This window comes from Orycteropus afer, unplaced genomic scaffold (assembly GCF_000298275.1).
Source record: "Orycteropus afer afer isolate SDZICR_OR568_19922 unplaced genomic scaffold, OryAfe1.0 scaffold00330, whole genome shotgun sequence".
Taxonomy (NCBI): domain Eukaryota; kingdom Metazoa; phylum Chordata; class Mammalia; order Tubulidentata; family Orycteropodidae; genus Orycteropus; species Orycteropus afer.
The window spans coordinates 2,021,134-2,049,111 of record NW_006921917.1 but is presented as its reverse complement, the minus strand read 5'-3'; the positions used below and the strand labels follow the sequence as shown (position 1 = coordinate 2,049,111).

General features: G+C 43.1%; 1 protein-coding gene across 1 annotated transcript; it reads right to left on the bottom strand.

The window, feature by feature from the left end:
• Positions 1-42: 42 nt before the first annotated feature.
• CTC1 (CST telomere replication complex component 1) lies at positions 43-27,517 on the bottom strand. The gene is made up of 23 exons (XM_007952348.1): positions 27,482-27,517; positions 24,878-25,041; positions 17,614-17,851; positions 17,254-17,465; positions 16,768-16,912; positions 14,130-14,414; positions 13,900-14,028; positions 12,950-13,182; positions 12,627-12,804; positions 12,311-12,511; positions 5,392-5,518; positions 4,676-4,790; positions 4,219-4,546; positions 4,039-4,128; positions 3,588-3,781; positions 2,595-2,680; positions 2,328-2,499; positions 1,769-1,846; positions 1,188-1,332; positions 1,029-1,093; positions 577-742; positions 340-466; positions 43-182 (listed from the first exon to the last, which is right to left on the bottom strand). Exons 1-23 carry the CDS (start codon positions 27,515-27,517, stop codon positions 43-45), a joined length of 3,654 nt encoding a protein of 1,217 aa, XP_007950539.1.
• Positions 27,518-27,978: the final 461 nt, after the last annotated feature.

Genomic DNA, 27,978 nt, shown 5'->3' with positions numbered 1-27,978 from the left:
CAGCAAAGCAGGGCAAAGTTTCAGTCATTCTTGTAGTGTAGGCTAACAGGAGGAAGCAAAGGCCCCCAGAGAGCAGGGGTACTCTGGCTCCCGAACAGAGATGCATGACAGCTGAAGTCTGGGATTCACACGGGTCAGGAGAGGGAGATCTCCACATTGGAAACGCTGTAGTCGGGGAGGTTCTAAATGGGAAGAGAAAAAAAAAAAAAACATGCCCCACGTATGTGGTTTTAGTCCCATTCACCATCCTCCTTCCCAACTCCAGAAATCCCCAATTGTTCGTCCCTCTGTTCCTGAGGAGCCAGCTATCTGCCCACCTCCCGCCAACTCCACCCTTACCAGATGGGAGGATCTTGGAGGGCTTCCTCTCAAGCTCAAAAGAAAGTACGATAGGGCGGAGGACAGAGAGGCTGGTACAGAGTGTCCACAGAAAGAGGGTCACGGGCTCATCAGTCTTGGCTGAGGACTAGAAAGGGAAACTCAGGATGAATCGGAGCCCAAGCTCCAAACCCTCTACCAACCCAAACCTCCAGGCATCTGGGTCTCTGAGCCCCCCACCCCCTAGTGACATCTCACCTCAAGTTGGGCGCCGGGCCCTGTAAAGTACAAGACCACTCTCCCCGGCACTCGAACACACTCCAGGAGGGAGGTCCACTCACTGGGACACAGCCCTAGTGCTGCCGCCACATGATGGTCCCTACAGGTCACCACAGCCTCAGCAGTCCCATCTTCCACCAGGAGCCTTGGGGGAAGGGGAAAGGAGCAGGGGAGCAAAGTTACTCACTCCCACAGCACATACAGGGGCCAGTCTCCTGGACCCAAAATGCTTCCCTACCCCAACTGTTTCCAGTCTGCAGCTCACCTTACCCTCATTCCAAAAATATGACACAATTCCCATGAGCTAGGAACTTTGCTGGCACAGGGATAACAAGACAGATATAGTCCCCATTTTTGCCACAAAAGTATGGCAAGTCATACAATCAACTGGGAAGTAAACGGTGCAAGGGGAGCCCACCTTGTGCTCTCACCTGATTCGGGCCTGGCTGATGGATGTCTGAGTAGGGCAAGCTGGGCCTCGATGAGTACACCTTTCCTGGGATGAAGAAAGTGGTTGGAAGAAAAATCCTCTTGGTCCTACCTAATTCTTCTGGCACCCTGCACCCAGCTCAGTCTGGCCTCTCACATACCTGGCGGCAGAGGCTGGTACAATGAGTACACACCCAGAGAAGCTGAAGGCTCAAGACTGAAACAATATGACAAGAGGCAGTGGCCTGGAATGGGGCCTGGTGACCCTGCAGAAGTTGAGCCAGGTAGATGTGGGGCAAGGGAGTGCTAGAGAAAGAGAGACAGGGGTCAAGTAACAGCCAAAGGGGTTCTAAACACAGGGTGAGTCTGGAAGGAGCTAACAGGCATGGGAACAGGGATAGCAGTAGGTACCAGCGCTCTCAGAATCCCCCAATGCCCCTCTCTTTGATTGCTGATCTCCGATTGTCCTCATTCATTTCATCTTGAATAACCAAGATGTTAGCCAAGAAAGAGATATTTGCTTATTTCCACCTTAGAATAAAAAGCTGGCAAGGCCTAGAGCACTATATCTTTCTGACTAAACTGACAGGTATGGGGCATATTTTACTTAGAGCAGAGGATATCCTTCTGACAACACATTCTGCTGGGATTGGAGAAGACTGTAAATATGGCAAAAATTCCAAAGATAGGGACATGTGCATGTGAGGAAGGGAAGTTAGGAATCAGGACTTGGGGTACTGACCTGATGGTGGTCTCTGGGGGAAAGCTCAGGACCCGCATGTAAGTGGACGACTGGAAACAGCAGTAAACATTGTGGGATCTGCATGTGCAGGGGAAAGAGTGATGATGAGGAGTAAAGAAGTCAAACTGGGGTAGAAGCTGGAACCTCAGAGATTATGTATCACAGGCTTGGCCACTCCCCCTGAAGATGGGCCTTGGCTCTAACAAAGCTGAGGGAAGAACAAGGGAAGGGTTGGTCTAGAACTTCTCCATGGGGATGAAGGAGATCAAGGTAAGACTAACGTACCAAAAGCTGTCAAAGAAAGATTCACTGTAGTGTAGGTAAGTGGGAATAAACATGAAAGATTCACTGTAGTGCAGGTGAGTGGGAGTAAACATGAAAGAGAACCACTGTAACTGTTCCACAACATGGTGAATACAGTTAACGTCACAAAATTGTCCACAAACATGGTTGAAATGTTTTGTTACATGTACGCCACCAAAATTAAAACTTCTAAAATTTTAGAAGAAAGAACCACATTGATAGAGGGAGGAGACAGTCTCATAACCTAGCTCTTCACCTGGAAACTCTTTTTTCCAGCTGTTTAAAGTAGACTCGAGCTCCTGGAAGGAGTCCTAGTGGAATAGGCAGGTGTCGGTCAATATATATGCACAGGTGAGGGGGAAATTCACAGCCAGCAGTGTCTACAGCTACGGTTAGCTTCACACACCCTCTCACAGCTCCTGTGCTCCCTGCAAAAGGAAAGGGGAGAGTCAGCCGTGTCTGTTGGGACCACAAGGTCCCACCATTCTATTTCACACTTTCCCCCCAGAGGAGGTGTCATTACCATGCTTTGTCCAGTGAGGGGCTGGAAATGGCTTACACAGAGTCCGTGACAAAATCTCAGCTGAGAAAGACACCAAACCTGTTAAGCTGGAGGGTCAGAGAAAACACTGAGAAAGGAGGTGTAAGGAGGCATAGAATGAAGAGTCAGGTCAAAAGTTAGAAAAAGGAACTAAAGTACAGGCATTTCCTCTAGAACACCATAGAGGAGGCCCTGAAAAACCTCCTGCTTTGCCAAATGGCACAGTAAAAGTAACAGGACTTAGGGGAAAAAATATAGTGTGGCAAATGACTCCAAACCTACACAACTCTGTAACCAGAGCCCTCACAAAAAATTGTAGTATGGCTAAATTTCCATTTGAATTCACACTTAAAACTCGTAGTCCATCATTATACCCTGGGCTCACACCCCCTCCTTCAATGTAAGCTACCCAAGAAGCTTACCTGAGGAAAGTATAGTTATTCCTGATGCCATAAACCAGCCACTTCTTGCACTAATGGAAGACCCTTCTTAGATTTTCAGCTTTTTTCCTTATATTTCCTTTTTTTTTTTTTTCATTTCCCTTTATTTGCTAAGCCCTTTCCTTAACTGGGAAGGAGCCCTGGTGACACAGTGGTTAAGTGCTTGCCTGCTAATGGAAAGGTCAGTGATTTGAACCCACCCAGAGACTCTGTGGGAGAAAGATGTGGCAGTCTGCTTCCATAGAGACTTCAGCCTTGGAAACCCTATGGGACAGTCCTACTCTGTCCTACAGCATTGCAATGAGCCAGAATCCACTGAACAGCAATGGGTTTGGTTAACTGTTGGAAAGCCTGCTCACGATCACTCCAAAATGAACATGCTGGGAAAAATCAGGTATGAAAAATGACTTCCATCTTACACTGACACCAATCCCCTATAAGCAAAATCACATCCTGTAAAGAAACACATGCTGTGGCAGACAACAAACTGTTTGCCAAAGTCGATCACAGAATCGGCTGGAGGGGCCTGATTTACTTGTCATTGAGGAGGTCACTCAGTGAGGGTTCAGGAAGTATCTTGTTTATATCCAGTGCATCTGGAACGTCCTGGGGGTGCTCAAGCTCCAGCGTCCACTCATCCTGGACAGTGAGGCAGGATGCACAGCCAGCCAACTCCAAAGGCCGCTGAGATATGCAGGATGAACCATCCTCCTTGAACAACGTTGGTGTCTGCCAGGAAATGGGAAGATGACGGCCTGAGCGTGTTCTACTGCTGAGGGGAGGGTTATATAATACCATGACCCAAGTCGGCCGGCTTTCTGGAGACTGGTGAAGGAAGTGATCTAAACACAGGCAGGCCTTCTATTATCTCTAAATCTAGCCTTCTTCTAGGAATCTTAGAAAGTGATGAGGCACTGGCTTACCCTCCCTAAACCTCAACATAAAAAAGCTTTCTGAGGAAGAGTACGACGATGTATGGTACTCACAGGGGGGCCTGGAGCCACAAGTCGGTACACTTGCCCTGGGTGTAAGAACTCAAACCAGCGGACTGATGGGCCAAAGAAGATGAGGAGAACCTGTGATGAGGAAGAGTAGGGAGCTGAGTGGTTCCAGTCAGGAGCTGAGCACAGAAGGGCAGGTCCTAGGTCCCTGAAATCTCACTTTACCTTCTGATTCCTGTTCTCATCTCCCTGGAGCTCAGGTGGGCCCCATCCAGTCCCCTCCTTCCTCTGGGTGCTCCCAAGCCAGCTCCCTGACACGTGGAAACTAAGGGTGGGCTTGGGCACCTCTAGACTGGCTCCTGGGGTGGCACAAAAGTTCCGATACATCAGGGCCTCCTTGTGGCATAGCAAGAACAGCCGGCTCTGTCCTAGGTGGGGTCCATCTGGGTGGGTGGGTTCTGTCTGAGGAAGTCTTGAGGAAGCGGCTGAGCAAGGGAAGGGTCTAGGCATAGGCAGGATCAGGGCATCAGCCAGAAAAAACTGGACATAGACTCTGTTCAGAGAAACAATAGCATTCCTAGCAATGCAAGTGCTAGGGGTTTGAGAGAAAGCATTCCATCCCTTGCCACTTCCCCTTCCCCTCAGAGCCTCAAGAGTATAGACTCTACCCCAAGGATCCAACCTGGCTTGCTGCTTCTGGATGAAGCCTGCCATGCTCAGCTCCCTCCAGGATGGGAAGTTGCTTCTGACATCCCTCTCTACTATCAATTGGAACTTCTCTACCCTCACTAGGCAGCCTGGAGGAAGAAAATTTTATTTTAGGCAAGAGAACTATAGGATAAGCAGTGGAGCCCACCATCCTGCAAGTCTCACTGCTCAACTGCTTAGCCAGCGCTGCTCCCCTAACACAACATGAAGGCCCAGAGCTGACCCCACCTTTGAGGGATCAAGGGAGAAAGCATTCCATTGTCATGTCCAGTATAGCCTCTAGCCTCCAGGCTGACAGGCCTTGATTCTACTTTCTCACAGATCCCTAAAGTGCCCATTAAAGCTAAAAAACTTTTCCTCTCCAGTGTTTCCCTATCTAAAAATCTCTGTAAGTACAAATTAGACCATTATTCTTCCAAACTAAAAATGTGGAAAACAGGAGTTGGAATCTTGGTTTATAACATTAGGATCTATGGTAGGAGAAATGATGTTGAGAACTGTAGTTCTGGTAGGGATCCCCTTTTCCCTATCTGCCAATACTGGTCTACCAAACTGCTCCCAAAAGATGTTGATCAACATGTGCCACTTCTGGGACTCTAGTCAATCCCAGGAGATGCTTCCTCCCAGGCCCTTCAGGTTCCAAGGACTTCTCCCCTGCCACCATCTTCTCTCCACCTCTGAACTCCAAACCTATGAGCCGAGGGTCAGTGATGGGTTGAGAGTGCCTGGCCAGGAGAAGGCAGGGCAGGCAACCACTTTGGTCCCGAAGCTGCAGACAACCTTTATGAGATGACGGTACTAGAACCCCGACTACAACCTAAAGGGAGAAGAAAGCCAAGGATTAAATAATTAGTGAGCATCTCCTATGTGCCAAGAATTGTATTAAATGTTACAGCTACAAAGTGAACAAAAAAGACATGGTAAGGCTTCAAGGAACTTATATTCAGTGGGAAAAATAGACACATATACAAAAATGCAAACATTAAAAAAAAACATGCATTTCACACACTTAGTAGTGGGAGAAAGTAGTACAAATTAAGGATAGAGGTAGATGATGCAGGACCTCACAGGACATAACAAGGAATCTGGGTTTTATTTTACATGCCCCGGGAGAACCATGGAAAGGGTCTGAGCAAGAGTTATGGAGTCCTCATTACATTTTACCCAACTCCATCTCGTTGTTGCAGGGAGAATGAATTAGAGGGAGCAAGAATGAACAGGGCAGTAAAGTTACAGGGCCAGTGCAGTTAAAATGACAAAACATGACAGGAACAGGAGGAATAAATGGAATATGTGGCTAACTGCCTCCATGAACAATGCTTCCTATGCTAATGAGACCAGAAGAACCAGATGGTAAATATTACTGAACATTTTGATCAAAGATTTGATAGAATAATCCTGATCAAAAGGGGGAAAATGTAGAACTGCATTTCAAATTCTCATGGATGCTAGACTTTCTGGAGCCATGGAGGGTAGATGAGCCCCTAAAACTACTCGCCAAGATCATCTTTAAACCTTAAACCAAGACATCAATTAGCAAATGAGGACAACTACAAACCAAAAAGAGAAGAAAAATTGTGTAGTTACAGAACTTCTAAATGGTGAGGAAGTCAAGACAATTGCAAGATAGAATGGACTGTTCTAAACTTGGGAAGAAAACTATATATCACAGGATAACCTCAAAGAAAAATGATAAACCTTGACACCACAATAAAAAAGAGGACAAGTAAAATATTTAAAATACTAAATACTAAAACAATAGCAATGAAGGAAGTGATAACACTATTCATAAACAAAATGAATTCAGCACAGAAAATTAAATGGAACAAAGAAATCAGCAACATCACAAAAAACACCTAACAAAATAAAATAACAGCAACAAATTCATACTTGTCAATAATTACATTGAATGTCAATGGATTAAATGCACCACTCAAGAGACAGAGAGTTGCAGACTGGATAAGAAAACATAACCCATCAATATGCTGTCTACAAGAGACACAACTTAGGGATAAAGACAAAAATAGATTAAAAATCAAAGGTTGGAAAAAGATGTACCAAGCAAATGGCAATCATGAAAGAGCAGGAGTGGCGATATTAATTGACTTTGAGACAAAAACCACCATAAGAGACAAGGAAGGACATTTTTTATGATTAAAGGATCAACTAAATGAAAGGACATAACAATAGTAAATATCTATGCACCCAATGAAGAGCTCCAAAATACATATATTACACTTTAACAGAATTGAAAAGACAAATAGATGATTCTACAGTCATAGGAGGAGACTTTAATACACCATTTTCAATCAAAGATAGAACAGTTGGAAAGAAACTCAACAAAGACACAGAACTAAACAATACAACCCACCAACTTAACCTTATAGACACCTACAGTGCACTTCACTCAACAACAGCACAATATACATTCTTTTCCAGAACACATGGAACAATTTCCAGAATAGGCCACAAAGCAAGTCTTAATAAATTCAGAAACACTGAAATATTGCAAAGCATCTTCTCAGATCACAATACCATAAAATTAGAAATCAACAATAGGAAGATGAACGGAAAAAGAGTAAACCCATGGAAACTGAGTAACACCCTCTTTGAAAACAACTGGGTAATAGAAGAAATAAAAAATGAAATTAAAAAATTCCATGAATCAAATGAGAATGAAAACACAACATACCAAAATCTTTGGGACACAGCAAAAGCTGTGATCAGAGGTCAATTTATAGCAATAAATGTACACATCAAAAAAGAAGAAAGAGCCAAAATCAATACTTTAACCCAACATCTCCAACAATTGGAAAAAGAGCAGCAAAAAAAGCCTACAGTCACCAGAAGAAAAGAAATAATAAAGATTCAAGCAGAAACAAATGGAACAGAAAATAGAAAGACAATAAAAAAATCAACAAGACTAGAAACTGTTTTTTTTAAAAGATTAATAAAATGAACAAACCACTGGCAAATTTAACAAAGGAAAAGAGGGAGAGAATACAAATAACATGAATAAGAAACAAACTGGGCAACATCACAACAAAACCAACAGAGATTAAAAGGATAATATCAGGAATACTATGAAGAACTACATTCCAACAAATTTGGAAATCCAGAAGAAATGGACAGATTTCTAGAAACATACCACTTACCTAAACTAACATAAACTGAGGTGGAAAATTTAAACAGACCCATGCTAAAAGAAGAAATAGAACAGGTCATAAAAAAAATTACCAACAAAAAAAGCCCCAGCCCAGATGGCTCCACTGGAGAATTTTACTAAACATTCAGAAAAGAACTGACACCAGTCCTACTCAAACTGTTCCAGAACACAGAAAAGGATGGAATCCTCTCTAATTGATTTTCTAAAACAAGCATAACCTTGATATCAAAACCAGGCAAAGACATCACTAAAACGGAAAACTACAAACTAATATCCTTCACGAATACAGATGCGAAAATCTTCAACAAAATCCTGGCCAACAGACTCCAACAACATATCAAGAAAATCATTCTTTGTGACCAAGTGGGGTTCATACAGGTATGCAAGGATGGTTCCAATTAGAAAAACAATTAACATCATCCACCACATAAATAAAACAAAGGAAAAGAACCATATGATTATATCAATCAATGCAGAAAAGGCATTTGATAAAATCCAATACCCATTCCTGATTTAAAATGTCAGCAAAATAGGAATAGAAAGGAAAATCCTCAACACAATAAAGGGCATATACGCAAAACCAACAGCCAACATTATTCTCAATGGAGAGAGACTGAAACCATTCCCCTTGCGAACAGGAATCAGACAAGGATGCCCTCTATCACCACTTGTATTCAACATTGTACTGGAAGTCCTAGCCAGGGCAATAAGGCAAGAAAGAGAAATCAAAGGCATCCAAATTGATGAACTAAAACTATCCCTATTTGCTGACGATACGATCCTACACATAGAAAATCCAAGAGACTAAGCAAAAAAACTCCTGAAACTAATTGAGAGATTTAGCATAGTGGCAGGATACAAGATCAACATCCAAAAATCAGTTGGATTTCTCTATACCACCAAAGAGACTGCTGAAAAAGAAATAAGGAAAACAATACTACTTACAATGGCTACCAAAAATTAAATACTTGGGAATAAATCTCACTAGGGACACAAAAGACCTATACAAAGAAAACTATAAAACATTGCTTCAAGAAACCATAAGAGATCTACATAATGGAAGAATAAACCACGCTCGTGGATAGAAAGACTGAACATTGTGAAAATGTCACTAATACTCAAAGCAATCTATATATTCAATGTAATCCCAATCCAGATCCCATCAACATTCTTTAAGGATATGGAAAAACGAATCACTAATTTTATATGGAAAGGAAAGAGACCTCGGATAAGCAAAACACTATTGAAGAAGAAGAAAGTAGGAGGTCTCACACTCCTGGATCTTAAAGCTTACTACACAGTCATAGTAGTCAAAACTGCCTGGTATTGGTACATCAACAGACACATAGACCAGGGGAATAGAATTGAGAATGCAGAAATAGATCCATCGACCTGTGGTCAGCTGATCTTTGGCAAAGGGCCAAAATCCATTAAATGGGGAAAACTGGTTATCCATTTGCAGAAAAATGAAACAAGATCTGTACCTCACACCATACATAAAAATTAACTCCAGATGGATCAAAGACTTAAATGTGAAACCTAAAACTATAAAGTTCCTCAAGGAAAAACTAGGGGCAAACGTAGGGGCCCTAATTCATGGCATAAATAGACTGTCAAGCATAACCCAAAATGTACAAATAGCAGAAGATAAACTAGATAAATGGGACCTTCTAAAAATTAAATTTTTATGTGCTTCCAAACACTTCTCCAAGAGAGTCAAAAGAGAACCTACAGACTGGGAAAAAATATTTGGTAATGACATATCTGACAAGGGACTTAGCTCTAAAATTTAAAGAAAACTCTAATACCTCAATAACAAAAAGACACATAATCCAATTAAAAAATGGGCAGAAGATATGAGTAGACACTTCACCAAAGAGGATATCTAGGAAGGCAACAAACACATGAAGAAATGTTCACGATCATTAGCCATTAGAGAGATGCAAATCAAAACAACGAGATACCATCTTGCCCCAGCACTAGCAGCAAAGTTCAACAAGACAGAAAATAACAAATGCTGGCAAGGATGTAGAAAGATCGAGATTCTCATACACTGTTGGTGGGACTGTCAAATGATCCAACCACTATGGAAAGCAGTATGGTGATTCCTTAAAAAGCTGGAATTAGAAATACCAATTGATCTAGTAATCCCATTATTAGGTGTATATCCTAAAGAAGTGAGAGTCAGAACACAAACAGATATATGCACACCCATGTTCATCACAGTGTTATTTACAATAGCAAAAAGATGTAAACAACCTAGGTGCCCATCAACAGAATAATGGGTAAGCAAACCATGGTACATACACATAATGGAATACTATGGAACACTAAAGAATAATGTAGAATCTGCAAAACACTGCATAATGTGGTTGAACTTGGAAGATATTATGCTGAGTGAAATAAGTCAATCACAGAAGGACAAATATTGTATTAGTTTATTATTGCAAAAGTCAAGGAAAGGTTTATATACAGAAGAAAACTTTCTTTGTTGGTTACTAGGGGTGGGAGGGGAGGGTAAGGAACACTGCAAAATTTTTTTTAAATAAATTATTTAAAAAAAAACAAAACCTTAAACCAAAAATATCCCGTGAACTCTTCTTAAAACCAAACAACAGTTTAGCTTAACTAGTAAGAAACATCTGTCCTATACAGCTTAGTGGAACCGCTAAGACTATGGCCCCTAGCTGCCCTTCAGGTCTGGAATTGAAACCACTCCTGTGGCTTCCAGCCAAACAAAAGTCAGGCTTATGAGCGGAACATTTACATTAGGTAGATACGTTCCTTGGAGAGATCAATCATGGGAGAATAGAAGGGCTATGTTTGCACAGGGAGACAGCTCGGGAGGCAGGAGTGCAAGGGAGGGAAGGACATAGGGAAGAGGTGGCTATGGGGAGGAAGTGAGAAGCGAGTTGTTACATTGTGGGGAATGGCAATCAATGTCATGAGACAAAATGTGTTATGAACTGCAGTATCGAAAACGAATTTGCTCTGTGAACTTTCACCAAAATGACGATAAAAATTAAAAAAAAGAGAAAAAAGTCTGCCTTGAACATTATGTTCTTTTAAGAACTATCTACATAAAAAAAAAAAAAAAAAAAACAACTATCTACATGGGATCATGGCAAACACTGATCTACAGGTGGGTACATGGATAGACAGGCTAAATGATCAGGTATGTCTAGGCAGGGGGGCATGTGCCCATGACCATGTATAGGGTTGGCAAATACAAGCATGTTTGTATGTTATGGAAGAATGTCCATGTATCTAGTAGAGCTGATAAGGGACAAGGTTGTGGTGGCTTCTTGGCCACAGCCAGCATCTGGAGGGAGCAAGTAGTTGGACCTGTGGGCTCAGGACCATGGTCCCTGGGGACATCAAGCTCCACTGGCATAATATACTACACAAAAACACTGTTTCACATCCTACTTTAGTAAGTAGTGACTAGGATCTTAAAAGTTTGCAAGCAGCCATCTAGATGCAATGATGTGTCTCACCTCGTCCACGGTAAAGAAGAATGAAGAAAACCAAAGATGCGTGGAAACAATTAGTCCACGGGACTGGTAGACCATGCAATCCTCAGCCTATATGACCATGAGACCAGAAGAACAAGATGATGCCCGGCTACTACTGTCAACCACTCAGAAGGGGATCTATGTAGGAGACCCTGAACAGAGTGGGAGAACAATGTGGAACAAAACTCAAAATCATTAAAAGAAAAAAAGGATCAGGTTTGCTGGTCTGATAGAGCTTGATGGAACCACTGAGACTATAGCCCCTAGCTGCCCTTCAGGTCTGGAACTGAACCCACTCCTATGGCTCCCAGTCAAACAAAAGACAGGCATATGGGGGAAACATTTACATCAGGTGGACATACTCCTTGGAGAGATCAATCACGGGAGAAGAGAAGGGCAGTGTAGGCACAGGGAGACAGCGGGGGCAGAAGTACATGGAGGGAAGGACACAGGGAAGAGGTAAGTATGGGCATGAAGTGGGAAGGGAGCTGTTACACTGTGGGACATTGCAGTCAATGTCATGAGACAAAATGTGTATGAACTGCTGAATGGAAAATCAATTTGCTCTGTAAACTTTCACCCAAATCACAATAAAAATTAAAAAAAAAAAAAAAAAACTATCTACATGGGATCAATCTGACAACAGCAATTCAAAAGCTTAGATAGGAGCCTTAGGAGGCACTGAGTTTATGTTAATGGAGGAGAAACAGAAGAATAGAGTGAGAATGGCTATACAACTTGAAGAATGGAATCAATGTCATTGAATTGTAAACAAAGAAACTTGAATCAGTGTATATTTTTTTTGCTGTATATATTATCAACAACAATAAAGTATTACAAAAAAACGACAAGACATAAGAGTGACCTAAACAAGGGGAGTGGCAGTGGGGATGGAAAAAAGAGGGAGCCCTGATAGAGCCTCATTTACCTGGGTTGGGTGGAAGGCAGAGGGCAGCAGGCTGAGCCAGGACCAGGCCAGATGCTGATTGAGCCGGCAACTGGGTAGGTGAGAAACCTCTGGGAGGGGGAGAAGGGCCTTAGGGTCAAAGGAGGCCCAGGCCCTGGACTTCCCTTCCTTTTTCAGGATGGCCAGAGCAGGGAAAGAGCAGGGAGTCTGCAGTCGAATATACTGACAGGGAGAAGACAGAAATCAGGTTGTGTGCCACACACCGTCCCAGGTATGCCTTGGCTAGCCCCTTCAGTTCATTAGCCAGCCCACCGATCCTTCCCCCACACCTTCATACTTTCTGGAGGGGACAGCGATGAGGCTCTTCCAGGATCTCCTTGTTTGCATTCCGAATGGGGCCACCTGGCGGAGCTAGAGTATCCAGGGTAGGAGCCAGAAGTTGCATCCCTAGGCTGGGGTTTCCAGGAGAGGAGCGCTGCAGGAACTGGTGATGCCTTAGCACATGGGGACACAGCCTTGACCAGGGAAAGAAGCTGGGTCACTTCCTCAAAGACCCAAGCTACCAGCTACTGTTCCTGTCTCTTCAAGGACCCTACTTTCCCGAGAGAGGCAGCGTCCCACTCCCACCACTCCCCACCTCAGACCCCCCATCCTCCTCACTTGCAGGCCAGCTCTTCCAGGGCCTTGGTAGCCCACAGGTAGACAGGAAGTCTTAACTGATATTCCCATACCAGCTGTTCATACAGAGAGGCCCCATGGACTTGGTGGGATGACTGACTCTCAGTCTTCCGAGGTGAGAAGCCCCGAACTAGGACGGCACCACCAAGACAGGAGGCTAGCACTGGCCTTGTTGTTCCTCCACCCACTGACTGGAGAAGGTGAACATCCTGGAGCTAGAGAAAAGCAGAAAAACTGAAAGAGCAGAGGTGAAGCTCCTAACTCCATGACCCCAGGCAGAGGTAGTTACAGTTTTCCACTGCCTGGGTTCCAAGAGAAAGAACACAATTTCTAAAGACAAGCTATTACTTTCTTCCAGCCCCTATGCCTCATGTTCCATCACAACCCGCTCCACCATAAGCCCTCATTTCCCACATGCTCCACTCCCATCTTTCTGTGGAACTGGTGGCTCCTCGTGGCTCAGGTGGCCACCTGGGACCATCCCGGCCTGTGTGCCACTCTAGCCATCTCTTCCAGTTAGAAGGTCCTTCTATGAGAAAGGTGCCGTGGCCTCAACCCTTCCTCACGGCGAGTAAGATTCTACACCCTTCTGATCTGGACGTCCTCTCTGAACTCTTGTCCAAATCATTCTCAACAAAAGCACTCTCCCAACTTATATTTATTTTTATGTTGTTCACTATAGAGGCTCCCACCTTGCTTTAAATAAAAATAAAAATAAAAAAAGCACAGCCTACAAAGTTAAAAAAAAAAAACTAGGACCATTATAATTATTTGTGATATTTTTAAAAATGGTCACCTAGTCTCTTTAACATCTAACTTAGCTTTGAAACAAAAAAAAAAAAACCAAACCCAAAAAAATAAAAAAAAAAAAAAAAAAAGCTGCTTAACGGGCCAGCCTCTGTTCCTGTCACTAGCCCCAACCCCTTGCATACCTCCAGACTGACTCCTGGCCGCACCACCCGCCGGAAGCCTTGGAACTGCTGGTAGGCAAGACAGAGCCCTAGCTGCCCATCCAGCTCAAAGAGGCCAGCAGGCTCATTCAGTACGCTAGTGACCACTCCCTGCAGAGAGGATAAAGGTTTAGCTGGTCATTATTTCCTTCCTATTTGGAGACCCGCATTTCCTCCCCCTTTGAGTTCTAGGACTTCTCCTTTATGCTCACTGTATATGTGAGAAGTTTGGAGTTCTGGACAACACTTTTCTCCCCCATCCTGTCTTGAGAGTTGCTGGGCATAGGGAGTGGCTTGAGGTCAGTCTCCAAAACTAGTCCTTCCATCTCCAGTTTCAGCTCCTGCACACATTCTGGTTTCAGTGGCAACAGACGGGAGGAGGGACTGGTCGTCCAAACACGGTAACGATGATCACGGATCTTGGATATTCGCAGCTCTGTCAGCACATAGGCCCTACCTGGCTGAAGAACACGGTGCCACACCAGCTGGGCCGGGACCTGGCTTATGCAGAGGCAGACGAGTACATGAGCCACTTCCCATGGAAGCTGTCCCTCTGCCAGAGTCCCCTTCCATCAGGATTTGACCTCAAAGACTCTGCTCCTCACAGTTTGCCCCCTGCCTCTCCATCATCTGTTTGCCAATTAATCTCAAGCCACAGAACTCCTCTCAGAAGAAAGATTCCAAATCTTTCCTAAACCCTCTCCCAAGACATAAACCATCCCTAGAATTTCCTCCAATGAGAAAAATTATACCCTTTTCAGCATTTCCCTTATCCGTATCCCATAACATACAACCAAGCTTCATTTATTTAAATCAGTAATGTATTGGGTACATGTTGTTGTTGTTGTTATGTGCCATCGAGTCGGACCTGACTCATAGCGACCCTTCCTTGGGTTTCTGAGGCAGTATCACTACGGAAGTAGATTGCCCCATCTTCCTTCCAAGGAGTGGCTGGTGGGTTTGAACCGCCAGCCTTCTGGTTAGCAGTCAAGTGCCTTAGGCACTATGCTACCAGAGCTCCTGGGGTAGATGTTAAGGGAACTACAATAAACGGTTCCCTTCTTTCTAATATATTTCAAACCACTGGAAAACACAAGCACAAAGCTACAAAATAATGTGGAGCCATATATGATTAAGTGTAAGAAACAATACTTATTTAGTAAGGTTTCAGAAAAGGCAAGATTAGGATACATTGGCATGAGCAGGATGGTCTAGTGAAAGAAGTGGCACTTGAACAGGGTCCTGAAGAACATATCTTGTTGTTAAAGTGGAGAGAAGAAACAGGAGACAACGATATAGCAATACTCAGAACTCAGAATGAGAAAGACATGATTTGGGGGCTGGGAGAACACTGGCCAGGATGGAGAAGAGGCAACATCTTGGGAGGTGCTGGAGACAAAATGGAAGAGCTGAGATAAGGGAAAAAGAAAGAAAAATGAAACTCAGAAATGTCATGCAGAAGACCTCACAGGCAAATGAGAAACAGAGTAAGACAACGGAGATAACAATCTGACAGCAAGGTATAGTGCGGACTGGAGAAGGAAGACTGCAGGGAGGCTGCTGAAGAAATTTACGGAGGAGGAGGAAAATTTCAAGGAAGAGACTGCTCATAAACGTAACGATCTTCCAGAGCGTGCCCCTCCCACAGGAGTAACACATCCCTGCTGCCATTCTCAGGGCTTCCAAACACACTGACGACTCAAGGCACCGGAACTTCACAGTCTCTCACGCTCAATTTCCTAGACCTCTATTTCTACTCTAAAACCAGCTGAGGAGCACCAATCAGACTTTGGACTTCACACCTCATCGTAAGGTATTACAAGTACCTTGTTAAGGTCCCTGGGTGGTAGAAACTATTAAGTGCTTTCTTAGTTATCGAGTGCTGCTATTACAGAAACACCACAAGTGGGTGGCTCTGACAAAACTCATTTCATCACAGTTTAGGAGGCGAGAAGTCCCAATTCATGGCCCAGCTCTAGGAGAAGGCATTTTCTCTGGCAGCTTTAGAGGATAGTCCTTGTCTCCTTTCAGCTTCCATTTCTCAGTTCCTTGGAGATCTCACGTGGTCTGACATCTGTCTTCCCCCTTCTCTCTGCTTGCTTGCTTATTCAAACTGCTCTTTCATATCTCAGGAGAGACCGACTTAAGACATACCCTACGTTAAGACTGCCTTGCTAATGTAAACAAAGACAACCCATTCCCAAATGGGATTATAACCACAGATAACAGGGGTTAGGATTTACAAAACCTGTTTTTGGGGACACAATTCAATCCATAACAAATGGTCATCTTCTAGCCAAAAGGCTGGCAGTTTGAACCCACCCAGAGGCACCTCAGAAGACAGGCCTGATGGTCTGCTTCTGAAAGGCCACAGCTTTAAAAACTCTATGGAGAAGCTTTAAAAATTCTGCACACGGGGTGGCAAAGGGTGACAGCAACCAACAATAACAAATGTTACTATTTTGCCAAAAGCAAGCAGTTAATAACAGTTTGATGAATGGATGAATACTGATGCTTCCACTCTCCACCCCTTTCACCTTATATATACTCTTTAAACTTACATTCTGATCTCTCACTAGGACCTCCAGTATCTCACCCCCTTCTTCATTCACACTGAGAGCCTTCCCTTCCAGTCTGAATACTAGAACCAGAATGCCTGTCCCCTGAGTCCTGCCTCACCACCACTTTTACCCCTCACTGTGAGTCTACCAATACATTGTTCCAGAGAACAACCCTTTTCTCAGTTGTCTTCCCTTCCTATGTAGTTCTCCCTCTTATGCTGTCTTTTCTGTTAAGAGTTCTAACACCCCTTTCACATCTCCATGGCCCTTAATCGACCCCAATCCTCACCTGTACAACAATGGACACATGGCTGACAGCTGGGGATGAATCGCCAAGACACAACACAAAATACGTCTTCCTGTGGCTGCTCACCAGAGCACTCAATCGAACCAGCTCCCCAGCCAGGTTTGGCTGCACGTCTCTGAGCCTGCTTCTAGAGCCGGAAGAAGAGAGAGAAGTTATTTTTAATTTTCTTTTTTTCCCTACAAATGTTTTCCCTCCTTATATAAAGAATAGTCTGACAGTGATGTAAAATTTTCATAGCCTAAAGCTGTTATTCTAAAAGCTTCCTTCTAACTCTCCTGGCTCTTAGATAAGGCATATTTCCCTTGAAGAGCCTTGCTCTTAACATTCTGGGAAGCCCTGTAGTTGTTTTGATTTAGAACACTCCATCTGTATTACTATCAATATCCTTTTTTCCCCTCCTTCTGCTGAGTTACCAGCATCTTCTAAGTTTCATAGCGTTCCTTGTACCCCTAGAGGGGGAAGACTTACCTGTGCCTGAGCAGGCGGGAAGCAGTCTCTGGGTAGAGGACAGGAGTAGGTGAAGCAGGGCCAGGACTGATGGTCAAGGGGAACACTGGCACGGGGGCACCCCAGAGTTCCAAATGCCCTTCCCCCGAGGAATCCCACCTAGCAGGAGGGAGGTAACTCCAACTGCGGAAAAGGAATAGGTGGCCCAACCAAGAAAGGTCCAGATCTATGAGCTAGAAAAGACCAAGGTCAAGAGTTAACCAGAACCCCTGCATCCAATCTACCTCTTCCCCCCCTTTACTCCATGAGACTTCATTGCTTTGTTCCCTAGACACCATTCTCTTTAAGATCTGAGGCATCTGATTCCGCCTTCCCACTCACCTCACAGCCCAGAATACCGGTGTTATCTCTCACATACAGGCTTCCATCCTTGTGCTCTTGTTCCAAGTCCCCCGATAGATCTGTTAGTGTCCCTAAAAGTAATAGTCGCTCCCGGGGTAGAGCGACCCCATCTGGTCCGGCCTTTTGTGCCCAAGCTTGGTATGCACTACTGCTCCAGGACAGATGGCTGCAGCACGGGAGGCACTGGTGGGCCCTGAGGTCCTGCACTGAGACAAAGCTGTAAAGTGAAGGGAACAGAGGTTCTGCAAAGTGGTCTAAGCCTGGGAGGTTACCCTCAACCCCAACAAATCGCCTAAAGAAAGCTGGTGCTGGTGTCAACATGGACTAGGGGATGACTAGTTTGACTGGATGAAGGGGCCAAACTGTGGGTAAAGAGCTAAGAAAATGAGGATGGAGTCTGGGTCCAAAGGCTAGGTAGGTAGTAACTAGGGAAAGCAAGAAGAAAGTGTGTGCCAACTGGTATCTTGAACAAAACGGTTTCAGGGAGGACCCCAGAAAATGAAATAAGAAGGTAAGAAGAAGCTGAGATAAAACACAATTATTATTATTATTATTATTATTATCATTATTGAGAGTGTGTATTGTAGGAATCCACATCTAAAAGCAGAAAAACAGACAAAATCCATCTATGGTATTAAAAGTTAGGATAGTGCTTACCCTTGGTAGGAGGATGATGACTGGGAGAGGGCATAAGAAGGGTTTCTGGGGAACTGGTCATTTTCCATTTCTCGATTTGGGTGATGATTACACGGGTGTGTTCAGCTGGTGAAAATTCCATCAAGTTGTTCTATTCACATGCACTTCTCTGTACATATATTACACTTCAATAAAAAGTTTTAAATGCTTTAAAAAAAAAAAAAAAGCGGAGGCTGAGAGTGTGTGTATGGGGAGAACGCAGTACAGATACCACAAACTGCTCTCCCGAAAGCATCTCAGCTCTCATCTCCACGGAAAACTCCAAAAGGGCCACTTCAGCATCTGACTAATGGGTCAACCACAATGGCCCCAACCAGATTTCCTTTCCAGTCTAGAATATCACGATAGTACTAGAGATCAGCTGGAAAGCTGAGGCTGAGGGGGCAGTTAGTATCAAGAGAATTTCCAAATCTCAATAGGATGTTTTAGATCAGCAACTGTTAAACAAAATGTTGCAATACTGCTGTGTCACTAACAACTGTAAGGTGTGTCACAGATAATGTGATACAAATAATAATTAAATCATCAAAGTTGTGACAGATTCACATTTTTATAATACTTTATTTCTCACTGGCACTGTTTTGGGCTGAATTGTGCCCCTCAAAAATATGTGTGGGAAATCTATCCCCTACACCTATGGAAAGGAGCCCTGGTGGCTCAGTGGTTATATGCTCAGCTGCATATAAGATTCAAACCCACCAGCTGCTCTACTGGAGAAAGATGTGGCTGTCTGCTTCCATAAAGATTACAGCCTTGGAAACCCTATGGAGCAGTTCTTCTCTGTCCTATATGGTCATCATGACTCGATGCCAATGGGCTTTTTGTATACCCTCACCTACATTGGTCATGTTGTCAGAAGGGACCTTTCACTGGAGAAGGATATCATGCTTGGTAAAGTGGAGAGTCAGCGGAAAAGGGGAAGGCCCTCAACGAGATGGATTGACACTGTGGTACAACAATGGGCTCAGGTATAGCAAGGATTGTGAGGCTGGCATAGGACCAGGCAGTGTTTTGTTCTGTTGTGCACAGGGTCACTCTGAGTTGGAGCTGACTCCACAGCACCTAACAACAACAACATAGACACAGAGACAAGCAAGCACAAACAGGGAAGGCAGATGACATGTGAAGGTTGCCAAGGAACCAAGAGAAACCAGGGCTAAGAGATACTGAAAGAATCAAAGGGCTTCACCCAGAGCTGACAGAGATGCCCTGGATTCAAACTTCTGGCCTCCTAAACTGTGAGAAAATAAATTTCTGTTGTTTAAAGCCACCTACTTGGGGTATTTCTGTTACAGCAGCACTAGGAAAAAACACAACTCCTATAATGTTTTTGAGTGGAAAAGAAAGAGAACAGAGTTACAAAACATCACAGTTAATCTGAATTTCATACCTACGGGCATTAGCCACATTAGTATTAAAGATCGGGCACGTGTTCTAGATGGCCACCTCCTTCTGGATATGTTCTCATTCCTTCCCAAACAGTTTTGGAGATGATAAAAAACAAAGAAAGAAACGAGTATGTATTGAGCCCCCGCTATTTGTACTGCACTCTACTGGGTCCATTCATGCCCAATATTGCAGTTAATCTTCAAAAAAAAAAAAAAAAAAGAACCCTGTAACCATCACCAATGGGGAACTCAGAGAGGTTGATACAAATAATATCACAATCAAATATATACAAATAATACGCAGCAGCACAGGCAGCAAAGCTTGGTGTGTCTCACTCCTAAGTCCATGCTCCCTTACTGTGTTTTCCTACTTTTCTAAAGGTCCAGGAAAAACAGAGAATGGTCTCTTTATCTTAGATAGCCTCAGGACAGAAAAGAGTAAGGATAGGGATCCTTTCCCTAGATCCTTCAGAGTCTAGGTCAGGAAACTGAAGATAAATAAGCATTTCAATCCTCAGCATTTATCATTGTTAACTTTCAAGGCATACCACAATGCCTGGCACACAGCAGGCAATCAATGAAAGTAAACAAAAAATAAGTGAGTGAAAATATTTTTATATCTGTCAAATAATCTCCATTTTTACCTTTACCCATCATTCTTTATGGACTCCTCCTATTGTTCTATCTTTCTATACCCATTCTTCAATTATGGACATTGTTAGGTTTCAAAGACCAGGTTATTATGTAAAAATGGAGGATGATTACATTATTACATAACTCCCAAACCACTGAGAATCATGGGCCAGCCAAGTTGACACATTACCGTAACCATTACAGTCAGCATTACTCTTGCCTTGCACCTTGGCTTTCATTACTGCTAGATGTATATCACTGATGTGAAAAATAGTCTGACAGGCTGTTTACTATTGTCATGAATGCATAATGTCAGATAATGAGATACTCGATAAGTGAGAAGTAGGTGTATTTCATATTTATCTTGAATAATAAGAAAATTTAAAAGACTCTTAAGTTTCCCAAAAAATGCTTACCACTTTTCAATTATTCCAATGATGCTAGAATTTTGAGATATGGATCTTCTTTCCTTTAGACTTTGATCACTGAGGGCACTAGGCCACACTCAATTCATCTGCAGGAGACTCTAACCTCGCTGTAATAGAGACCATAGGAATCACAATTCCCTGCACTAAGAATAGTTGATAGATAGCTCTCCTGTCTCAGGGCTTTTCTGACATTGGCAGGATCATTTTCAAAAGACGTTTCTATGAATTTAATCTTAAGAGTTACAGACATGAATGAAAATTGTAGGAAAAGAGAGGAAAAACAGTCCAATGGAGTAAAACAAGAAGAGTTAAATAGAAGAAAAAAAAAGGCCCTTAGAAATTACTGTGAAATTAAAGTAACAAAATATCACTTACTATTAAGTAGGGTGGGAGCTCTGGTGGTATAGTGCCTAAGGCATTTGACTGCTAACAAGAAGGCTAGTGGTTCAAACCCACTAGCCACTCCTCAGAAGGAAAGTTGGGCAATCTACTTCTGTAGTGACACCGCCTCGGAAACCCAAGAAGGGGTCACTGTGAGTCGGATGCTACTCAATGGCAGTGAGTTTGGTTTGGTTTATTAAATAGGGAAAAAAAAATTTAACATGGTAAATACCAGATTTAGCAAAGGCTGAAGATACAGGTGTATGCTGGTACGTGTATAAACTGGTACAACTCCACTGGGGATCAATGTGAAATCACTAATAAGGTTGATGGTGTGCACTCTCTATGAGCCTACACTTTCCTTGAGGACAATGGTGACCGCTGGGGAGGGGATAAGGAAGAATTTGATCAGAACAGAGTACTTAGGTAACTTCACTAAATCTGTAACTTTTCATTTCTTATTGAAAAAAGGACTGATACAAATATGGATGTAGAAAAATATTAAGGTTTTTAAAAAATTAGCGTAAGTACATGGGTATACACAATATCACTAAGCACATTATTTACTTCAGTTGATCCTTTTCGCAGGCAAGGCCTTCTCAATGAAGGAAATATGTTGATTTACATTCTGGGAACAAGTACCACTGGTTTATAACCAAGTCCATGAACGAGAAAACTACAGAGAATTATGAAAATGATGTTTTGGATAACATGGAATACAATTAAGCTGTTTCCTCACCAAAGATCCCTTGCCTTTACTGACTAAGACAGGCAGCCTGGTTGAATGTTGTGTTTCCCACACTGCCATAAGCACGTTAAAGAATGCTAAGGAAAAAAAGTACTCTGTGCTCAAGTAGCTTGGGAAATAACAAATTAAACAAAGCTTGACAGATTTCCAGCTTTTTTATTTTTAAAAGGATAAACTGTGATGTGTATATTCACATAATGGAATACTATACAGCAGTTAAAATAAACAAACTACAATCATATGTGTAATATGAATAAATCACAAAAATATAATGTTAAGCACAAACGCAAATACAGAGACTATGTAAGCTATGGTACCATTTATATAAAGTCTAAAGGTATGCAAAACTCTACTGTACATTGCTTAGAGATTGATGCCACGTATAAGATATCTTTAAAATATAAAGATATTCATGGGAATGATATATCTCATATACAAGATAGTGGTTATAGGTTTCTTTTGCAGGACTTTTCAAAGCCTTGAAGATGTTAATGAGCTTTATGACTGTCCTAGAGAAGGTTATGTACCCAATGTTTCTCAAACTCTTTTGGCCATAGAATCCTTTTCTGTGGTACTTTTTCACATTGCCTAGAATAGTTTAGGAAATGGCAGTATAGTTTAAAAAAAAAAAAAAAAGAAAGAAAAACACCCTCAGAAGAACCTAAACTCAGTTCTTAAACATAACTATCTGTACTTGCTGAAGTCATGTAATCTCTCTGTATCTTAGTTTCCTAATACACAAATGAAGATAATACCAGCTATCTCTTCCCTTTGAGAGCTGTTTTTCCAAATTTCCTTTTTATTTTTCTCTCTTCTTTTTTCCTCTATTCATGGCATGAGCCAATTCAGGAGAGATTTAAGAAGAAAGGAGCTTGATGGCAAATAGGAAAGTTTGGCAGAAAGAGGTATGTTTAGACCACCCTGAACTCCCCTCAGCAAGTTTCCCTCACTCTTTTCACTCCCCCTTTTTCTAACAACAAGGAGCTCTGGTGGTGCTGTGATTAAAGCCTATCAAGAGGTTAGCAGTTTGAACATATCAGCCAGTCCACAAGAAAAGATAGGCAATCAGCTTCCATAAAGATTTACAGCTTTGGAAACCCTATCAGGCAATTCTACTCTGTTCTATAGGTCACTGAGTTCGAACTGACTCGATGGCAGTGGGTTTTGTTTGTTTTTTTTTCTAACTACAGTTATGTTATAGATTGAATTGTGTCCCCTCAAACATGTGTTATAAATCCTAACCCCTGTACCTGTGGCTATAATCCCATTTAGGAATGGGTTTTATTTGTTTTGTCAATATGGTAATATATAGTATTGTTTAAAAAATATTGAAAATACCACAGACTACAAGAAGAACAAACAAATCTGTCTTGGAAGAAGTACAGCCAGAATGCAACTTAGAAGCGAGAATGGTCATACTTTGTCTATTGCACTTTGCTCATGTTAACAAAAGGGATCTGTCCCTGGAAAGGATATTACGCTTGGTAAAGTAAAGGATCAGCAAACAAGGGGAAGGCTCCCAACAAGACAGGGATCGATACAGTGGCTGTGACAATGGCTCAAGCACAACTGTGAGGACGGAGCAGGACTGGCAGCGGTTCGTTCTGTTGGACACAGGGTCACGATCAGATGGAACTGACTCGCAGCGCGGTCAGTGCAACATGAGTGCAGGGTGTGTCTCAAACCAACCTTTTGAGATATAAAAGAACAGATTAAGCAACAGACGTAGAAGAAGATAGATGCCAAGCCACATGAAGATCACCAAGGAATCAAGGAACAGAAGCTGAAAACGAGCCAAGGACATCCCCCAGAGGGGATAGAGAGCAAGCGAAAAAGAGAGCGAAAACCTTCTGGTAGAGCCACAGCCTTGAATTTGGATTTCCAGCCTCCTAAACGGTGAGAAAATAAATTTCTGTTCATTGAAGTCACTCGATTCTGGTATTTCTGTTATAGCAGCACTAGATAACTAAGGCAAGATACTTCCTTTTAAAACTCAAATCCATGGGTAGGCAAACAGGAATAAATTCAGGACCATATACAGGTTTGGCAGACAATATCCCTACATATGCATTTGTATGTGCTATAAAAATGTCCATTTGCATTATAGAGCTAGAAAGGGACAAAGTTAGGATAACTTCTTAGCTACAACTAAACATCTGAAGAAGTAAGTCACTGGGCATGTGGGCTTGGGCCCACGGTTACAGGGGACATTAAGCTCTATTAGCACAACACAGTACACAAAAACTTTTCTATATCCTACTTTGGTGACTAGTGACTAGGGCCTTGAAAGCTTGCAAGCAGCCATCTAAGATGCAGCTATTGGTCTCTCCTCATCCAGAACAAAGAAGAGTGAAGAAAATCAAAGACACATGGGAACAATTAGTCCAAAGGATTACTGGACCATGGGAACCTCATCTACATGACCCTGAGACCAGAAGAACTGGATGGTGCCCAGCTACCAATGCCAACCACTTGGAAAGGGATTAAAATTAGAGACCCTGGATAGAGTGAGAGAAAAAAAATGTGGAACAAAATTCAAAAACAACCAGGATTATTGGTCAGATAGAGACTGGTGAAACCCCTGAGACTACAGCCCCTAGTCACCCTTCAGGCCTGGACTCACTCCTATAGTTTAACTCTCAGCCAAACAATAGACAGGCCTATGAGTGAAATACCTACACCAGGGAGATGTATTCCTTAAATCATTCAACCATGGGAGAGTTGCATAGGGAGAAAGCTAAGGAGGTAGGAATGCATAGGCAGGAAAGATACACAGAGAAGGGTAAGCATAGGGGAGAAATAGAGAGCTATTCCATTGTGGGGATTGTAATTGGTGCCATGACGCATACTGTGTACGAAATGTTGAATGTAAAACACATTTGCTTTGTAAAATTTCACCCAAATCACAGTAAAAGTGGTGGTTTTTTTTTTTTTAAATTCAACCTCTTCCCATCCCTGCCCCTCCTTACCTATAGCTGAGGGGCAAAGGAAGACCCTGGTTCCTTCCCTCGGACAACCAAACTGTCTTCACACAATCAATCACCAACTGAGTCAACTGGACATCAGGCTCCTTGCCAGGCGGACACAGAGTCTCTTGTATGAAGGCCTGGGCAGCCTCAAGCCAGGCTTTCTCCTGAGAAAAGAGAATCTGGTTAAAATATCTTCATGACCATCCTGTCCACAAAGCAAATGTTTGGGACTAAAAGTAACAGGAGGGAAAAAACAAAACGAGAGGGCGCATGAGACGAAGATTAAAAGTAAAGGAGTTTAGAATTGGAAGAAATCTTTAAAGTGCTAGTCTAATCACGCAGTCACCTTAGACAGCTGGCCCTTCAGCTTTGATCTTGCCTCCTTCTCTGCCTAATAAACTTGTTGTTGTTAGTTGTCACCAAGTCAGTCCCCATCTCATGGTGACCCCATGCACAAGGGGACCGGATCGTTGTGATACATAGGGTTTTTTCCATTGGCTGATTTTCAGAAATAGATTGACAGGCCTTTCTTTCTAGGAACCTCTGCTGAAACCTATTCAGCATCATAGAAACATGTAAGTGACAGATTGGGGTTGTGTTTGAAGGGCACTTGTGAAAATCTGCACCAATCCTTAAAATGCCCAATCAGAATTTATATTCCACTGTGGACCCCACTTTTGCTCATCTTGGGCAGATTGAGCTGCTCTTTCCTTGGAACTCTCATAGCACTTTGCACATACCTCTATTAAGAGCAATTATCACTGTGTATAGCTGTTTCCTATTGTATATGGGGTCTGGTTCTAAAGCCAGCAAGTTGACAAGCAGGAATGGTCAAAATCATCCTTGAAAAAAATACTCTAAATGGCCCTTAAAGAATAGGACATAGTATTGTACAGTAATATGTATATGTGAATGTGTCCAGTAACAGGCAGTATATAAAAAGAACAAAATATAGCTTTTAATTACTGCCATTTTTTAAGTCAAATATATATATATCTGAATTCCCATAAACTAAATGCATGTAAGATTTAAGCCCATTAGATTTGTCTCCTGTTCTGTCTTTTCAGTTAAAATGTGGGCTCCCTAAGGAAAACATGAATCATCTTTATATGTTTGCTAGAGATTATAGACACATGGGTGCCATTATATATAACTAACTGAGATTTAAAAAAAAAAAAAAAACTATTTATGAGATCAAATGGACAACAGCAACTGGAAAGATTAGATAGGAACTTAGGGGGCAGTGAATTTATGTTAATTGGGGAGGAACAACTCAGAAAGGGAGGGTAAGAAAGGATGCACAACTCAAAGAATGTGATCAATGTGCCTGAACCTTACATGTAGACACTGCTGAATCGGTGAATGTTTTGCTGCGTATATTCTCAAAACAACTATACACACACACATATATGTGTACTGCTATTTCAATTCTTACTAACTGAGCAAATACTACCCTCAACAAAATTGTTCTGTCTTGAAATCTGGATATCCTTCCTAATTCCTTGGTTTTCCCACGCAGGCCCCAAGTCCTTTTGTTTTGACCTCAGTATCTTTAAAATCTAGGAGCTCTGCTAGCATAGTGCCTAAGGCACTTGACTACTAACCAGAAGGCTGGTGGTTCAAACCCATCAGCTACTCCTCGGAAGGAAGGTTGGGCAACCTACTTCCATAGAGATATCGCCTCAGAAACCCAAGGAGGGGTCACTACGAGTTGGGTCCACTCGATGGCACATAACAATAACATCTTTAATATCTGTCTTCACCTGTGGAACGTCACCGTTACTTCTCACTTCATTTCAACCACAGCTTTCAGGCTGGTACCCTCCAGCCCACTCTCTACATTGCCACCACCACAGGAGACTAAAATCCAAATCTCAACCTATCACTCTTCTGGTTAAGGCCCTTCAACTCTCAGCTATCTCATCCTCAGGTTCAAGCCGCTGTTTAGCGAGACTTGCAAGACTCTCAGCTCCACCACCACTCAATTGAACTTCGAGTTTTTCAAAGACGCCAGCTCTTGAAACCGCTTTCAGCGCCCCTTCCAGTCTCAGAAGTTCTCCTGATTAAGTTACCCAACACCCCCACAGCTGCCTCCAGGAACCCAAGTCTTCTATTTCCCTCATTAGACTACTTTCGGTTTCCTCGCAAGCCTGGAACCCTAAAGCGAGAACTGATACTGATTTAACGCTCACAGCGGGCGCCGTATATATTCGTATATGTTGTTGTTGTTGTTATGTGCCGTCGAGTCGGCCCCGACTCATAGCGACCCCTCCTTGGGTTTCCGAGGCAGTATCACTACGGAAGTAGGATTGCCCAACCTTCCTTCCGAGGAGTGGCTGGTGGGTTTGAACCGCCAGCCGTCTGGTTAGCAGGCAAGTGTCTTAGCCACTATGCTACCAGAGCTCCCATATTCGTATATATATATATATATGTATGTATATTCGTAGGCAGAACCATTAAGGAGTGTAGGAACGGCCTCACAGGTCCCCACCCGGGCGCGGCGAGGGGAGTCAAGGCCAGAGGGGCAAGGCAAACGGAACAGGAAAAGAAGGAAAATCTAGGACAGACAAAAAAAGGGGGCAAGGAACAGAGAACAACACTCACAGAGGTAGAAGCTGGAGCCCCGCCACCATCCGCCATGATGAGCCCGAGGCTCCACCTCCGGGAGGCGCCGGAGCCAGGGCTCGCGCGAAAATTCAAGGGAGGACCGCTCGGTGACGTCACTGGGGGTGCGTCTCGCTTCTCCTCCAGCTACTTAGCACCTGGTTTAGAGCCTCTTAAGCAGCTGAACCTCCAGCCTTCTGTTCTGGTTAATAGTCAAATGCCTTAGGCACTACGCTACAGAGCTTTTTTTTTTTTTAAAAGGAGCCCTGGTGACACAGTGGTTAAGCGCTTGGCTGGTAATAGAAAGATCGGCGCTTCGAACCCACCAGCCGCTGTGCGGAATTGGCAGTCTGTTTCCTTAAAGATTGAGTAGTTCTGGTGGCACAGTGCCTAAGGCATTTGACTACTAACTAGAAAGTGGGCGATTCAAACCCACCATCCATCACGGAAGGAAGACGGGGCGCTCTACTTCCGTAAAGATTTCCCGCCTCGGAAAC

Bases quoted from the DNA above. Each gene is read 5' to 3' on its own strand.
- CTC1 (XM_007952348.1), bottom strand. From the start codon at position 27,517: ATGGCGGATGGTGGCGGGGCTCCAGCTTCTACCTCT. The intron at 17,852-24,877 runs GTAAGGAGGGGC...TTCACTTTACAG, and splicing joins CCTTTGCCCCTCAGCTATAG to CTTTGTCTCAGTGCAGGACC. The intron at 4,129-4,218 runs GTAAAGTGAGAT...TCCTCATCACAG, and splicing joins ATGAGAACAGGAATCAGAAG to GTTCTCCTCATCTTCTTTGG.